Source organism: Canis lupus, chromosome 27 (assembly GCF_011100685.1).
Source record: "Canis lupus familiaris isolate Mischka breed German Shepherd chromosome 27, alternate assembly UU_Cfam_GSD_1.0, whole genome shotgun sequence".
In the NCBI taxonomy this organism is placed as follows: domain Eukaryota; kingdom Metazoa; phylum Chordata; class Mammalia; order Carnivora; family Canidae; genus Canis; species Canis lupus.
The window spans coordinates 18,329,170-18,347,290 of NC_049248.1; the positions used below are offsets into that span (position 1 = coordinate 18,329,170).

At 36.1% G+C, this 18,121-nt stretch overlaps 1 protein-coding gene across 12 annotated transcripts in view; it reads left to right on the top strand.

Annotated features, from left to right (window-relative positions):
* Window positions 1–18,121, top strand: part of PLEKHA5 (pleckstrin homology domain containing A5) — a 242,104-nt gene that overhangs the window by 195,846 nt on the left and 28,137 nt on the right. For 6 of the 12 annotated variants that reach the window (XM_038576964.1, XM_038576947.1, XM_038576948.1 and 3 more), the window contains 7 exons: window positions 28–108; window positions 243–392; window positions 10,350–10,451; window positions 13,928–14,039; window positions 15,328–15,374; window positions 16,131–16,319; window positions 17,142–17,259. In XM_038576964.1, coding sequence (XP_038432892.1) covers window positions 28–108; window positions 243–392; window positions 10,350–10,451; window positions 13,928–14,039; window positions 15,328–15,374; window positions 16,131–16,319; window positions 17,142–17,259 — 799 coding nt within the window. The remainder of the gene's footprint in view (window positions 1–27; window positions 109–242; window positions 393–10,349; window positions 10,452–13,927; window positions 14,040–15,327; window positions 15,375–16,130; window positions 16,320–17,141; window positions 17,260–18,121) is intronic. The other 6 variants (XM_038576953.1, XM_038576950.1, XM_038576952.1 and 3 more) reach the window with 1 other exon arrangement.

Genomic DNA, 18,121 nt, shown 5'->3' on the forward strand with positions numbered 1-18,121 from the left:
AACAACAGATTTTCTCTTAAAACCTAGGCCAAGTTAAGCCGGTTATGTGAACAAGATAAAGTGGTACATGCTCTGGAAGAGAAACTTCAGCAACTCCACAAGGAGAAAGTAGGACAATTATGTTTATTATCTACAATTGATGTTACTTTTTATGCTTATTATCAAGACACTGATAAAACTAAAGTAAAAAGAATTAATTCAATGATGCAGAACATTAAGTGTAATTATTTTTATTATAATAGTACACGCTTGAGCAAGCTTTGCTATCAGCCAGCCAAGAGATAGAAATGAATGCAGATAACCCAGCAGCCATTCAGACCGTGGTGTTACAGAGGGACGATTTACAAAATGGACTGCTTAGTACATGTAGAGAACTCTCTCGAGCCACTGCCGTAAGTAGCAGATTTTTTTCAAGTAAGAGTCCCTGAAATATTACGTGGTTCTTTCCTTCTATCTGTTGCTATGTAATGTGACTGTCTTTAGGATTATTCTACACTATAGCAAGAAATTAATTTGTTATTAATAATAAAACTTAAGGGGTGATTTTTTTTCTGGTGTAAAATAAATATAATTATTTCTCTTATAAGCATTCTTTTTGTGAAGTACTTGTTTTACAAGGGAGATAAATACTCCACTTATGGATTATTCAAAGGAAAACTTTTTTTTTTAACTTTATTTATTTGAGAGAGAGAGACAGAAAGCATGAGCAGGGGCAGAGAGAGAGGGAGAAGCAGGCCTTCTGCTGAGTAGGGAGCCTGATGGAGGGCTTGATCCCAGGACCCTGGGATCATGACCTGAGCCGAAAGCAGACACTTAACCAACTGAGCCAACCAGGCGCCCCCAAATAAACACTTCTTAAATGTGTTAACATTTATTACATTAAGAGAGTAAGTATTTCGAGACACTTGGCTAGCTCAGTTGGTAAAGCATGCAACTCTTGATATCAGGGTTGTGGGTGTGAGCCACATATTGGATGTAGAGATAACTTGAAAATAAAATATTTTTTTTACAAAAAAGAAAAATATTTCATGGATTTTCAGGAGATAGAATAATTTTGGGAAAGTGGTAATTGAATTCATTTAATCAACCATTTCAATAAAAGACACCTGTGAAATGCTTTTAAGAAGCCATTGATATTATCATTTCATAGCTACTGTGTGATCTCAGTTTAGGTAAGTTTGAATAAGAAACATAATTAGAATCTTTTAACTTATACTCCTGATGCTTTATATCACTTGGGATTACCAAATCTAAAAGTCTTCATCAGAGTTTATAAATTGACTATTTAAACAGTCTGCTTTAGGTCTTGTGACCCGTTATCTCTAAATCTAGTAAGAGCTCCTACCCAAGCAGCCCTTTGAAAGAAAAATCCTAGCAAAAGCCACCTGTTACAAAGAGAAAACTGCTAATATACCCTTGTCTATAACTTCAGGGAGGCAGCAGCTACCTTTTAAGAAGGTCCACAGACAATTACAGCATAACTAAGAGAGGTCTTCCAAGCTAGCAGAATCTCCACATGGCTTCTTTCAGTTCTAAACACTGAATCAATTTCCTAAATGTGAGCAGTTTTTAAAAGGAATATATATATCATGATTGCAAATAAATCAGCACATGGTTTTGTGCTTCTTAATACCCTATATTTAAAATACCTATTCTTATTTTTAAATACTGTTATTTCCATCATTTCATTGATTCTCTTAATTATACTGTGGTATTCATAGATTTTTTTAAAGAATTTAATATCCTTTTAGTTGTGATCTCCTTGAAATCAGAACTCTGTCTTGTTCATCTTTGTACTTTTAGCTCCAGCTCAATGTACCCCAGTGGGATGTGCATTAAAAATTTGATGATTGAGGGGCACTAGGGTAACTCAGTCTTTTAAGTATCTGACTCTTGATCTCAGTTCAGGTCTTGATCTCAGGGTCGTGAGTTTAAGAGCCGTGTTGGGCTCCATGCTCAGTGTGGTGCCTGCTTTTTAAAAAAAAATTTGATGACTGAACCAAATGACTTACCCAGTGTTAAAAGCTAATGAATGCTAAGCCTAGAATTCAAACCCAGGTCTTGCAAGCTTAATCCTGAAGATTTTAATCTACATAGGTTTTCATAATAGAGTCACAAAGGAAATAAAAGCACCTGCAATGTCTACAAAGAAGTAGTCACTTAGTTAACCAATGGGATGTAGGATTTGGATACAAAGGGGCAGTAAAGAGTGACAAAATGCCTTGAACCACAACACAGAGATGAGAATGTGGGAGACGTGTTTGGAGAAATAAGAAATAAAAGTAACTGTCTGGAATAGAGGATTAGGAATATGACATTAGAAAGGGGAAATGGGGCTAAACTGTCAATGCCAAGCTAATGAAAAACTCAGTATCCCTATGGCAGCCTGCGTCAAATCAAAATGTAGTTGGGGCACCCTGGGTGGCTCATGGCTCAGCAGTTTAGCGCCCGCCTTCAGCCCAGGGTGTGATCCTGGAGACCAGGGATCGAGTCCCATGTCCGGCTCCCTGCACATGGAGCCTGCTTCTCCCTCTGCCTGTGTCTCTGCCCCTCACGAATAAATAAATAAAATCTTTATTTAAAAAAAATGTAGGGGAATCCTTGGGTGGCGCAGCAGTTTGGCACCTGCCTTTGGCCCAGGGCGCGATTCTGGAGTCCTGGGATCGAGTCCCACGTCAAGCTCCCGGCATGGAGCCTGCTTCTCCCTCTGCCTGCGTCTCTGCCTCTCTCTCTTTCTCTATGTCTGTCATGAATAAATAAATAAATCTTTAAAAAAATAAAAATAAAAATAAAAAAAATGTAGTTGGGAGCCATTTTATGATTTGGTATCTGTTTTAGAAGATTCTGAGGATATACAATGTTCAATTGAACTGTTATTTTTTCTCTTACCAAATGAGTTTAGTAACTTAAATTTGATCAGTAGGTTTAAAAATGTTTCAGTAGGGGGTGCCTGAGTGGCTCTGTCAGTTAAGTGTCTGACTTTGGCTCAGGTCATGATCCCAGGGTCCTGGGATCTAGCCCTACATCAGGCTCCCTAAGTGAGGAGCCTGCTTCTCCCTCTCCCTCTGCTGCTCCCCCTGCTTGTGCATGCATGTTCACTCTCTGTATGTCAAATAAATAAATAAAATCTTTTTTAAAAAATGTTTTAGTAGGAATTAATTGTTTAAATGTCCCATTTTCTGGCTGTTACCCATACGATCACTTTCCAGTTTTCTTTTTCTTTGGCTTCAATGTTATTCAGTGGTCATTATAATCCTCAATTCATTCTTCTGAGACATGTCTTACTACATAGAATATAACTTTTGCCATTGTAAACTTGTTCATATTTGTAGCTCAAGGCTACAAATGATGCTTAACAGCATATGGCTGACACTCAGTGGATGTTGATTAGATTTAAAATTGAATTACCTTTTTTCTGGCAGAATCCCAGAGGATTCCTCTGGATTCTTTCACAGTTGATTGAGGTCATTGGTTCAAATCCAAGTCATGAAGTATAAAAGATACAAGAGGTTTAACATTAATGGTTCTATTGATCAAAGCTTTGATTCTGAGAATATCTTCTCCTCACCTGGTTGTTCATTTGGGTACATAAAACTGGGATTAACACAAAGCAGACATGTAAAACAGTCTCCCCATTTTGTTTTCTTTATTTTGGTATTCTGTCTTCCCTCTATTAGCCCCATCCAACAAACTTACATACTTTAAGCACATAATGCCTCTGTGATCTCACTTTGCTTCTACTTCTTCTTACCTAAGCCTGATTAGTGAGAAAGGTTATAATAATAATCAGTTATGCTTAAAATTTTTCAGTGTGTCACTGTCTTAGTTTGGGGTCTTTTCTGAAAGCAAAGCCCAAGATGAGGAACTGGGTTAAGATGGCTTATTTAGGAGACGATTCCAGGAATCATAATTAATAAGGAACAGAATCAACACCAAATCCAAGGACTTTTTAATTCCAAAGCTTTTCTACTTTCTACTCCATTTCACTATTTATGTAGTCACATAACCTGTATTTTCTGGAACTTTGGAATCAAATTTAAATTATCTTACTCAAAAATCCAAAACTGGAATTTCAGACATTACAGAGCAGATGTAAAGGCCTCCCATTCATCTTGAATCATGTACTAGTGCTTTGCATTTATCCACTGTAACATAATACCAATATATGAAGTAATAAGAGTAATCAGGGGGATCCCTGGGTGGCGCAGCGGTTTGGCGCCTGCCTTTGGCCCAGGGCACGATCCTGGAGACCCAGGATCGAATCCCACATCAGGCTCCTGGTGCATGGAGCCTGCTTCTCCTTCTGCCTGTGTCTCTGCCTCTCTCTCTCTCTCTCTCTCTCTCTCTGTGTGACTATCATAAATAAAATTTAAAAAATAAAAAAGGAAAAAAAAATAAGAGTAATCAGGAATATTTCTTGGAGCAGTTATTGGGTGCTAGATTCTAAGTACTTTACGTGCATAATAATCCTCATAACGCCTTGGCATGGGTACTATTATTGCAGTGGTTAAAAATGGAAAACTGAGAGAGATTACCCAGGATTACAGTGAATAAGCAGGATGTATATAGACCCCCATTAAACTGGTTTGTGTTCTTAGTTGGATTCTGGCTAAGAGAACCGTAAGTAAACAGATTTTAGACTCCAGGGGATATACTAGAGTTTAGGATTATAAACTTACAGGGACACAGAAGCAGAACTTAACTGCCTTGGGGAGAAGCTTGCACATTAAATATCTTCATATATTCATTCATTCTCAGTGTAATAAAGAGTTTCTGAGAAACATGGCTATAGTAAAGTGTTATTTTTTATAGTAGTTCATCAAAATCCATGAATTGGCATGGAATCTGTTTTGAAAGATTTTTTTTTTTGAAAGATTTTTATTTTTTAAAGGTTTATTTCTTTATTAGAGTGAGCACATGCATGAGTGGAGGGAGAGATAGAGGGAGAGAATCTTCAACCAGACTCCCCACTGAGTGCGGAGCCTGCACAAGGCTAGATCTAATGACCCATGAAATCATGACCTGAGCTAAAACCAAAAGTCAGACGCTCAACCAACTGGGCCACCCAGGTGCCCCAAGATAATTTTTTTTTAAGATTTTTATTTATTTGAGAGACAGCATAGGCAGCAGGGGAGAAGCAGAGGGAGAGGGAGAAGCAAACACCCGCTGAGGAGGAAGCCTGACACAGAGCTCTATCCCAGGATCCTGAGACCTGAGCTAAAGGTAGACTCCTAACCATCTAAACCCAGGCACCCTCAAGATAACTTTTTTTTATTTTTTTTTAATTTTTATTTATTTATGATAGTCACACAGAGAGAGAGAGAGGCAGAGACATAGGCAGAGGGAGAAGCAGGCTCCATGCACCGGGAGCCCGATGTGGGATTCGATCCCGGGTCTCCAGGATCGCGCCCTGGGCCAAAGGCAGGCGCCAAACCGCTGCACCACCCAGGGATCCCCAAAACACCTGGTTATTTTATAATTACAATACAACATCCCCACCCCCCAAAAAAGAGATAATCAGATGGGATATGCCTCCTGATGTGCTGCAGTAGAAAGCACCCAACGGTAGTTGTGAGGTATTTTTACCAAAAAGTCAAATCTGAATCTCAACAAGCTTCAGTATGTAACTGCGAATTTGTAGGAAATAAAGGGAAACAGAAGAGCATGTAAGGAATACCACAGGAATTCAACTAGCAAAATGTAGAATAGGAGAAATTCTGAAGAGCAAGTGACCCAATCTCATTCCCATATGAGTAGCAAGGGAATAGAGAAGAGGATCAGGGAAATTGTTGTAATTTTCTTTTAAAAAATCTTAAGGAGAGGGCACCTGGATGGCTCAGTCAGTTAAGTGTCTGACTTCGGCTCAGATCATGATCTGAGGTTCTGGGATTAAGCCCCACCCACATTGGGCTCCCAGCTCACTGGGGAATCTACTTGTTTCTTTCCCTCTATCTCTCTCACTGCTTGTGCGTTCACACACTCTCTCAAATAAATAGAATCCTTAAAAAGAATTATTTTTAAGAGGTATATGTTAAGGATTTTTAAAGCAAGAATTTCCATGTTATTTTTTCATTTTGTTTTCCTTAGAAATACATTCTAAGGGGCGCCTGAGTGGCTCCATTGGTTAAGCCTCTACCATGATCCTGGGATCCTGGGATCAAGCCTCATGTTTGGCTTCCTGCTCAAGAAGGGGTCTGCTTACTTCTCCCTCCCTGTCTCTCTCTCTCTCTCTCTCTCTGCCCTTCTGCCCCTCTCCCCTTCACCCCCTGCTGGTACTCTCTCTCTCCCAAGTAAATAAATAAAATCTTTAAAAAATAAAATAAAATAAAAGGGGTGCCTAGGTGGCTTAGTCTGTTAAGCATCTTGCCTTCAGCTCAGGTCATGATCTCAGGGTCCTGGGGTCAAACCCCACCTCAGGCTCTCTGCTCAGTGGGGAGTCTGCTTCTCTCTCCCTCTGTTTCTCCCCCTGGCTTATATTCTCTCTCAGCCTCTCTCTCTCAAATAAATAAATAAAAATTTTGAAATTTAATAAATAAATAAGAAATACATACTGAAGTACTTATGAAATGATATGATGCTTTGTGTTTGCCTTAAAATAATCCCGCAAAGATAGAGTATGAGTACTGTAGATGAAAACAGACTGGCCACATATCTGCACTGTTGAATTCGGAGTGGGTCTTGGCTTTTGTGTATATTTGGAAATTTCCATTGTGTATGCCTGAGAAAGATTAAAAGAAAATCCACAAAAATGCTAACAAAAGCGTATTACAATAATAGGTATATTTTCTTTTTCTTTCCCTGTATTCTAGTTTTTCTACATTTATAATTGTGCAGATTTATTTAAACTTGCATAATAAACAATAACCACTTTGAAATGGAAAATAGTTTTATTTCAAAGATATTAGAAACTACAGATACAAGTTAAAGATTATAAATAAAGATTACACATTTATAAGTATGTAGCACATTGTGTTGCTGTCCCCATGGGTGGATTTGGTTGTAAATTGCCATTGATATTGGATGAGAAAAGGAGGAGTACCTGGCTGGCTCAGTCATTAGAACATCCAGCTCTTGACCTCGGGATAATAAATCCGAGCCCCACCGTTGGGTGTATAAAAATTACTTAAAAATAAAATCTTTTTTAAAAAAGGGAGGGGGGAAGGAAAGGAAAGGTCTTATTACATTAAAAACTTGGGAGATGGGGAAAAAAAACTTGGAGATGAATCATTAGTCCTAATACTTTCTTAATAAAGATCATAATCTGTGTTCATTCTGGCTCCATTGTTAGGTATTAAAATCCTCATTTTACTTGTTCCACATCCTAAAGTTAGACTAAGTCAAATTTTTGAAGTTTTCTGCCATCCCTATAACAATCTTAAACATGCACATACTTTTTTTTTTTTTACCTTTGTTAAAGTATAACATATTCTCAGAAAAGTGCACAATTTAAGTGCACAGATGTGATTGACAGCCATATCAAGACATTGAATTTTTACTAGCATGCCAGAAACTCCCCTTCCGGTGACTGTTTCCCTAGAACACTACTACCTAATTTTTCAACTATATGTTAGCTTTTTGCTTATTTTTGAACTTTATAAAAGGTTAATCATGTAGCATATACTCTGGCTTCTTTCAACATTGTGAGAGTCATCCATGTGGTTGTAGATTGCAAGATTTCATTTATTCTCCTAACTGTATATAACATGAAACTCTCCACATTTTTTATCAAAAACACTATTTCCTGACTTAATACCTGTGACTTTACAATAATTGTATGTTTAAAAGTCATTACCCCTTTTACTGCCTTATTGTACCTGTATATTATCTTCTTGACAAAAAAAACAGGCTGTATTTAAAGATTTTCAACATGGTGCTTGTGTGATCCATGAATTCTTTAATGAAATGCTCAGCCAGGGAGAGGAGGTTGGAGGGATGGGGTAACTGGGTGATGGGCACTGATGAGGTGAGGAGAGCACGTGATGGGATAAGCACTGGATGTTATACTATATGTTGGCAAATTGAATTTAAATAAGAAATTAAAAAAAAAAAAAAGAAATGCTCAGCCAGGTATTGGGAGAAACTGATGTTATGCCAGTGCTGTCCCTTTTCTTGGTGTCCTCTGTTGATTTGTGTTCTGCCCACCCATAATCATGTTTGAGGAGCCCAGAAGTAAAGGCAGAAACAGGTAAGCTCAGTAGGATTATGGGACTCAGGCCAAATGTTACCGTGCAGTGGCAGGACTTTGCAGGCTAGAAAACTTGAAAGTATATTGTGGGGCAGCCCCAGTGCCGCAGCGGTTTAGTGCCACCTGAAGCCCAGGGTGTGATCCTGGAGACCCGGGATCGAGTCCCACATCGGGCTCCTTGCATGGAGCCTGCTTCTCCCTCTGCCTGCCTTTCTCTCTCTCTCTCTCTCTCTCTCTCTCTCTGTCTCTCATGAATAAATAAATAAAATCTTAAAAAAAAAAAAAAAGAAAGAAAGTATATTGTGTTTCTTTGCCTTTAAAATAATTTCTAGCCCTCAGTCTCTGACTCTGGAAAGTATGTTTCTATACTTTTAGGATAAGAAAGACAAGGATTCTTACCTTCCTAAAATGTTCTTACATTTGGATGCCTCTATAGCCTTTAGACCCACCCTAAACCTGGCTTTTCTACACAAGAGGCTAGGTGTTAGACTGGCAATGCCATCCTACTTAATTGCTGGGCTGCCATTTGGTCTGGAGATATAAATAAATAAATAAATAAATAAATAAATAAATAAATAAATAAATAACCAACCAACCAACCAACCAACCAACCTTATTTATTCAGGTAAAAATAGTTTGCTGAAGCCAAGTAAGAAGACTAATATTTACACAACATTGATGAGATAAAAATCTTTAGTCCTTTTTCACTTCTACCTTTTAAAAATTTTATTCATTGTGAAATCAGTTAAGTAGACCCCCTCAATTACCTATATAATATAGAGATGATAAAAAATCTCCAGTGGTGGGGGATCCCTGGGTGGCTCAGCGGTTTTGCACTTGCCTTTGGCCCAGGGTGTGATCCTGGAGTCCCGGGATTGAGTCCCACGTCGGCTTCCTGCATGGAGCCTGCTTCTCCCTTTGCCTGTGTCTGTCTCTGCCTCTCTCTCTCTCTTTTCTCTCTCTCTTTCTCATGAATAAATAAATAAATAAATCTTAAAAAAAAAAAAAAAAGGACAGCCCGGGTGGCTCAGCGGTTTAGTGCTGACTTCAGCCCAGGGTGTGATCTTGGAGACCAGGGATCGAGTCCCACATCGGGCTCCCTGCATGGAGCCTGCTTTGCCCTCTGCCTGTGTCTCTGCCTCTCTCTCTCTCTCTCTCTCTCTCTCTCTCTCTCTCTGTGTCTCTCATGAATAAATAAATAAAATCTTTAAAAATAAAAAAAAATAAAAGGACAACCCTTAGGACCAAACTGTTAAGATTATTATGTAACATTGTATCAACTACTCTTCAATTTTAAAAAATGTTTAGATTATTTTAAGTAATATTAATTACTTAAAGTAATTTTCCTCCATTCTCAGTTCCCTCTTTCCTTATCCCAAGACTATTGCTGTTAAACTGACATTTCCCAGGGCAGGCTTCATTCATCACAGTTCAGGGCATGAAATCGTTGGTCATGGAAGGTTCTTAGACAAGAGTTACTAATTCATTTTACAACAGTGTTCAGTATTTGTTGTTTATGCTACCTGTGCAGTACCACACTAGATACTAGTGATAAAACTAATCAGAGTCCGTGCCTTACTTTATCAATTTGTTGACTTCATAGAACTCTGAAATGTATGAAGAGTAATTACAACCCATAGAAGAGTACCTACACTACCGTAGATAGTATCCTGAAACAGTGAGATGGTATTTTTGACCATATATAGAATCATTCCATATTCAATAGATGGCAGGTGGTTAAAGACCAATGTGAAAATTTCCTCTGTGATTTTAGGGTGAGGGGGTGATTTTTTTCCAAAGGAGAAAAATAGCATCTATATTGAGTCTTTATGAGCAGGGTTTCACCGACTTGTTTAGCTGAATTAGGTTTATTACATTACTGTAAATTCCAAGTAGAGATATGTCAGGCTTCTGGTGTTTCTGAAAATCCAACATGCTAAAACACAACCTATTTAGTGTTTTTTTATTTATGGAGAAATTTTAATCATGACAGATAAGAAAATGCTTTATACAGTAAAGAAAATGAAAAATAAATTACAAAAGTTTTTATTTTGCCCAATATAAAATACACAATTTTCTAAAACCTAAAAAGTTTGTCATTACAGTAATAACAATGTAAAGGCACATTTTCCCCATTAAAGTAATTAACACTCTTTGATTTTAGGAACTGGAACGAGCATGGAGAGAATATGATAAGTTAGAATATGATGTAACTGTTACCAGGAACCAGATGCAAGAACAGCTAGACCGCCTTGGTGAAGTTCAGGTACAGAAATGAATGTTTTTTTTTTGCATTGTCTCAACTGGCTTTGACTGATACTGTACAACCCACCTTGTTGATTTGTGCATACCCTTAATAGTTTTTACATTACTAGCCACTTAAGACCTGGGTTAAATACTTCCAATGATAGGAATCCTACTATCCCACAAAGTAGCCCATCTCTCTTTGTTTAAAAGTGTTCTTTATTCTATTGGGCACATGGTATGATACCTTTCATGTTTTGGGCTCCTAGCTAACTATACTGAAGTTAGTATTGAAGTGTTGAATTAAATGGATAATTCAAATAAAGGATAATTTATCTTTTTATAAAATTTATCCTGATCCAGAGCACCTGGCTACCGTAGTCAGTACAGTGTGCAGCTCTTGGTCTTGGGGTTGTGAATTCAAGCCCCATATTGGGTATAAAGATTACTTAAAAATAAAAAAATAAAAATGTATTCTAATCCATTCTATATAAATGCCTCTTATATCAAACTATTTTAGCCTATTGACTTTTGCTATGTTATCGAATAAGGGAAGAGATACAGCAGTCCTTAGTTGTATCTTCCCCTATTGGGTAAAGAATCCAGTTTTATAAACAGTCAGATCTGGAATCAAGTTCCAAGTGTTAATTTTCTTGTTTGTAAAATAGAAACAATAATAAGTGTTGCTCTGACAAAGGGAGATAATAAAAGTCACTTCATGCTTGTGACCTTCCTTATATAACTTTGGTCATCTGCATTGGAAACCCTGTGGACTCAACAGACAAGTCAATACAAAGAATAAAAGTTAATAAGGTTGACCTGAAGAAAACCAACTCTCTTCTATTGGTGTTGTCCAGTATAGTAGCCACTAGCCACCTGCCATTGTTGGACACTTGCAATGTTACCAGTGTCACTGAGAAACTGAATTTTTTATTGTATTTCATTTTAGTTATCTAAATTTAAGTAACTACATGTGGTTGTAACATTTATTTTGAACAGTGGAGTTAATACTAACTATAGTAGGAAAAAAAAACTTAAATATCTAAGAAAGAACACAGTGTTCAACAGACTTTTCCTGTAAAAGATCAGATCCTAGACTGTTTTAGGTGTTGTAGATATATGTAACCTTGGGCAGTTTTAGTGTTTTTATAACCCCTGAAACATGTGAAAATTCATTTTTAGCTTTCAAGCCAAACTTTACCTGATTTAACTTAACAAAAAATGTTCATCGTGAAAACATTATGTATTATAGGATAAAGACTTGAATAAATAGAGACATGGATATGGTATACCATTCATGGATGGCCCGATTTAATATTCTCTCAATGAAAATTCTTTGAAAAAAAATCTTTGAAAAAATTAACAAAATGGTTCTAATATCTTAAAGGTATAATGGACACTTGACAGGATGAGCACTGGGTGTTATTCTATATGTTGGCAAATTGAACACCAATAAAAAATAAATTTATGAAAAGAAAAAAAAGGTATAATGGAGGCCACAGTAGTTACTATTTTGAAAAATTAAAGAACTAGAAGGCACATACTAAGAGATATGACATTGCACATATGGGTAGCCTGGGTGGCTCAGCGGCTTAGTGCCGCCTTCAGCCCAGGCGGTGATCCTGGGGACCCAGAATTGAGTCCCACATTGGGCTTCCTGCATGGATCTCCCTCTGCCTGTGTCTCTGCCTCTCTCTCTCTCTCTCTCTCTCTCTCTCTCCCTCCTCTCTGTGTTTCTCATGAATAAATAAATAAAATCTTAAAAAAAAAAAAAGCATTGCACATAGACCAGTTACATAATAGCTCTGCACTCCAGTTTTCACAACTGAAGTAAAATAAAAATAATAGTGCCTACCTCTATTATTTATATACTGACTATATATATTGATTATTATAATGACTAAATATGTTGATTTTTTGAAGCACTTAGAATAGTATCAGGCATATAAAACATACTGTATAAGTATTTATTAAATAAATAAGTAAATGGGGCACCTGGCTAGCTCAGCCGGTAAAGCAGGTGACTCTTGGTCTTGAGATTGTGAATTCAGGCCCCACATTCAGCATAGAGCTTACTTTAAAAATAATAATAAACAAACAATGAAGGCAACATAAATTTAAAAGATAGCATGGGGGGGGTGCCTGGGTGGCTCAGTTGGTTAAGCGTCTGCCTTTGGCTCAGGTCAATGTCTCAGGGTCCTGGGATCGAGCCCTAAGTCAGGTTCCCTGTTCAGTGGGTAGTCTGCTTCTCCGTGTCCCTCTGACTTTCCCCCCCCCCACACACTGTGTGTTTTCATTCTCTCAAATAAATAAAATCTTAAAAAAAAAAAAGAAAAAAGAAAAAGAAGAAGATGACGACTTCATACTGGGGAAGAAGTATTGTAGACCACTAAAATTCAACAAGAGTTTCTATTTAGAGCTATAAGAAATTTTTTTCTGATTTGGAGAAGTGATACATTAGAAGAATGGACAGAGAATGTGACTAGTTAATCTATAGAAAGTAAATTCAGATCACTAATAAATGTTTGAATATTGTTCAAAGTCTCCAGTAATCAGAGAAATGCAAAGTAATACAAAAATAAGATTTTCATTGTACACCTTTCAGATAGGTAAAACTATGTATTTTTTTAATTAAAAAAGATACTATATATTCTATATGGAACATGTACACATATCTGATTTCTATAATTGAAATTCACTCCCTAGAAGTCTATCAGTATTCACATCTATGGGTTGTCATTGTTTTTGGGTCTTGTGTGAATACTACTTTCTTTTACGTTGATACTTCCAACGCTGTGGCTTGGAAAACTGGATAACTAAGGTTCTGTAGTGCCTTTTTGAAGCAGCATAGTACATAGTCTTTATGTTTATAAACTTCGAAAGAATACTTTCACCCTTTGGAGGGCTTTTTAGCTGTATTGACTATTTTTAATATCTAAAACTGATACTCAGTGGAAAAAAAATTTTTGGTTACTGTGACAATTTTGTACTTCATTGCCCTTTAAAAAATAATAAATTTACATTCTAAAAAATGGTATTTCTTGTTATCCAAAGTATCAATAAGAGTCATAGAGTTCTATTAGAATCTTACTGAAAACCAATATGATCTTATTTTCCAGAACTTAAGAAATTAGTATACCTCCCATTTTTTTTCTACTCCCTTAAAGTTTTTTTTTTTTTAGTTTTGTGAGTGTTTATTTTGTTCTGTTTTCTTTTTGGTTTTGTGTTCCAATTTTTTAGTCCCTTGTGGTGAGCACTAATGCAGGGCAAAATTTATTGAAGAGATGTGAAATAGTGCCCTTAAGTCTGAAAATTGAATTTTTTTCTTTCTCTGCTTTATCGAAGGCCAGAGAAGTTGCAAAAACGGGAGAGTCACATAGATCATATTAAATATTCTCAAAACTTAATCCACTGCAATTCTCATTTTTTAAAATATATAATTAGTGGAATTTACAGCTTTATTTTTTTTTTCTGTATGTGGGCTCTTTTTACTGATAGACTGAATCAGCAGGAATTCAGCGTGCACAGATTCAGAAAGAGCTTTGGAGAATTCAAGATGTCATGGAAGGACTGAGTAAACACAAACAGCAAAGAGGCACTACAGAAACAGGTAAATTAGGAGCACCTGGGTGGCTCAGTTGGGCTCTCTACTTAGCAGGGAGCCTGCTTCTCCCTCTCCCTCTGCCTGCCGCACCACCTAGTTGTTCTGTCAAATAAATAAAATCTTTAAAAAAAAGTAGAGAAGTAAGAAACAGGTAAATTAGCTTTTCTGTGGTAATTGACCGTAATACTACATCTAACTGGAATGACACAGGGCGCCTGGCTGGCTCAGGCAGAAGAGGATGCAACTCTTGATCTCGGGGTCATGAATTTGAGCCCCACATTGGGCATAGAGATTACTTTGCAATAAATAAATAGACTTTTTGATTAATTAGTTAATTGAATGACCTATAAATTGGCTTTCTTTTGTTATATTAGTGGAATTTTGACATCAGAACAGGCACTTTTGTGACATTGAATCAGTACCTAACTCTATAAAGTAAGAAGCACAAGTTCTGCCAGCCTCACCCACAACAAAAATAAATTGCTGTTTTTTTGTGTATAATTATACACATATATATTATTTTGCTTTTATGAATTTTTCCCCACAAAAAGTGGAATCAATGTACACTTATTTTTCAACAATTTGGTTTTTTTCTCCTTAACAGTACAATGCAATAATAACTGTGTAAGAATCCATTGTATAGGTGAACTATAATGTATCTCTGTCTGTGTTGTTGGACATGGAGGTTGTTTCCAGGTTTGGGGTTTGTTTGTTTTTTTCCTGTCATAAGCCATGCTATATATAATTGTATATATTACTCCGTGTGTGTGTGTGTATGTGTGTGTGTTATTGTGTATATAACTAAACACACATGCTAGTATCTGTGGATTACAAGAAGTAGGAAATGAGTACACATCTTCCATTTTGATAGGCACAGCTAAATTACCCTCCTAAAAAATTATACTGAATTACATTTACAAAAAAAAAGAAAAAAATTACATTTACATTATTACTGCTTCAGAAAACCCATTTCCCTTTACTCTTATTTAAACTAGATATCTTAATTTGTATTTTTAAATGTAATTGGTTTCAAATTCTGCAAATATTAATAAACAAGGGATTAGAAAATGAAGGCCTCATTTAAAATAAATGAAATAGGGATGCCTGTCTGGCACAGTCAGTAGAGCGTGCAACTCTTAATCTTGAGGTTGTAAATTCAAGCCCCACTTTGCGTGTAAAGATTACTTGAAAATAAACTCTTTAAAAATAAGTGAAATGAAATTGTTCCTTTTTTATGTAGATTTAAAGAATATGTTTAGTATAAATAGTTATGTTTTTTTATTTTTTTTAATAGGTATGGCAGGGTCAAAGCCTTTCTCAACTGTTAAGTACAAAAATGAGGTAAGTTTGGATTGTTTATATCTAAATTTTTTAAATGTGTAAAACATGAATTATAATTTAAGTGTCTTCTTTTCATAACAAATATACTTAAGATTGTTTTTTTTTTAAGATTGTTTTTTAATCTTGAAATTTCACTGATTGAGTAATTTGATACTTCTAACAGATGTGATTTTTCTTCCCTTAATGCAAAAAAAAATTAAATCACTACTTTTCATCTATGTTAGAACTTTAACATTGTCATACTTTTTCTGATATAAGTAATTTGAATATTTATCATTGTTTCTTATTCTTGGTAAAATTTGTAGGATGATTGATAGATAAGTTAGCCATGTGTCATGCATACCATTAAAGAAATTACAACTACAAAGAGATACTGTCAACCTAATTGAAAGCATCTGTGGTCTTGAATTTTGTATTAAAACCAGTCAAAAAGAAAAATTGCAAAAAAAAATAAGCAGTAAGATATTTAAATGATTTTCTTCATTTTCAAAGTGAAATATGGTAGTTTCATACATGTGTTTTGATGTTGAGCTTTAACTGAAAGCTAACCTAAAAATTAGATAAAACCGTATCAAGACCGAATTACTGGCTATCATAAACATTTTTTATTTTACTTTTCAATATGAGACTTTTGGCTTGGCAGTGTCCCTTTAATTATATTAAAATGAATTTAAGTTAACTTACCATTGCAAAGAATTTCGATATACTTAACTCAGTATGCTTATCTAAATAAGGTGACTATTCTACAATCTTTAGGAAGAGGAAGTAGCCCCACCTCGTCCTCCACTTCCTCGGTCCTATGACTTTACAGAGCAGCCTCCCATTATCCCCCCTCTGCCCAGTGATAGCAGCTCCTTGCTCTGTTATAGCAGGGGCCCAGTCCATCTGCCTGAAGAAAAGAAGATTCATCAAGTTCAAGGATACCCAAGAAATGGATCTCACTGTGTAAGTGGCTTCAGTAGCCACAGAATAATCAATCCTGTACCTGCTCCCTCATTTTTGAAAGTTTACTTTTTATTTATCATAACCCCACTTTTTAGCCAATGTTTTTCTGTTTGTTTGTTTATATATAATGTTACTATTTGTGTTTTTTCTTGTTTCGGTTTTACCATTCTCATTTTTTAATATTTTTTACAGTTTTAATACTTCATAATTTCATATTTTTGATAAATGTTTTTGTAAAGTGATTACTTTGCATTGGCCTGAGAAGTCATATGTTTATATATACCATTTCAGGATATTAGAGACAAAATATCCTTGGATCAGACAGAAGGGAGAACGAAAAATATTGCTACTAGGGATAATAAAAGGGTTGGGATATGGGCAGTTCCCTCTAGGAACTATTAGAGAATATGAACATGGCCAAGGATCGACGTTACCCATGGAAGCTGGAAATAAGAGGTTTGGGATTAAAACAAATAAGTGTAAAATGTGATAAACTAAAAGATAATTAAGGGGATAAGGAATAGAACTAATTGAATTAAAATAATTATTTTCAGGCCTCAGTTTTACTGTAATAAAAAATATTCTGATGACTTTGTCCCTAAGAGGAATATTCTTAATTTGAAAACCAAAACTTTTACAGATTAAAAGTATTTCAGATATTTTTTTCCTACTTTAGTTGTAACATATATATCAGTTGTACCTATATGCAAGATAGCTGACTGAGGCTTTTAATTTTCAGGTTTTGATCTGAGTCTTTAGAGGCAAACATTTTAAAAGAAACTTGTAGCAATTTTTTTTTTAAATGCACATCTTCCTTTCAAGGGTCCAGATTATAGACTCTACAAGAGTGAACCAGAGTTAACAACAGTGGCAGAAGTTGATGAATCTAATGGAGAAGAAAAATCAGAACCTGTTTCAGAAATAGAAACTTCCGTTAAAGGTCAGCATTTGGGATGTTTTATCTCCTATGTTTTTCAGACATATTAGCAATAAACTCAATTTACATTTTGGCCCAGTACATATACAGATCTAAATTCCTGTTCTGAAATCTTTGGAATCCAATGAGCTTCTAAACTTAGAAGTTTCAGGTATTAGGAAAATAACATAACATAAAGCACACATTATATGTCATCTTGACTAGGCATGAGGGCACCTCCCCTTTTGTTTTTTTGTTTGTTTGTTTTTCTTGTTTCTTTTTTGTTTTTTTTTGTTTTTTGTTTTAATTTATTTATGATAGTCACAGAGAGAGAGAGAGAGGCAGAGACACAGGCAGAGGGAGAAGCAGGCTCCATGCACCGGGAGCCCGATGTGGGATTCGATCCCGGGTCTCCAGGATCGCGCCCTGGGCCAAAGGCAGGCGCCAAACCACTGCGCTACCCAGGGATCCCGCACCTCCCCTTTTGAAATTAATTAGTATTTCTGGAATATTCATCCTAAGTGGGATAAAGACTAAAAAGCTTCGTATCAGTCCACGGTAAGTTTTACTGAGAAATAAGTGTGTGCCAAACTTTGGAAAGTTTTCCATTTCCTGAAATTTTGGGGTAGGGAGGTTTAGGCTTTCTTCAGTTTCAGAATTGTACACGAAAGATTAAGAGTTGAGAGGCTCCCCAGCTGGCTCATTCGGAGAGCAAATGACTCTTGATCTTGAGGTCATGAGTTGGAGTCCCACGATGGGTGTAGAGTTTGCTCAACCAAATAAGTAAATTAACAGATCCCATGAAATAATACTCTTACTGGGTGTACTCTGACTTTTTTTATTTTATTTTTTAACAGAAACTCCTTAATTTATTTCTTTTTTCTTA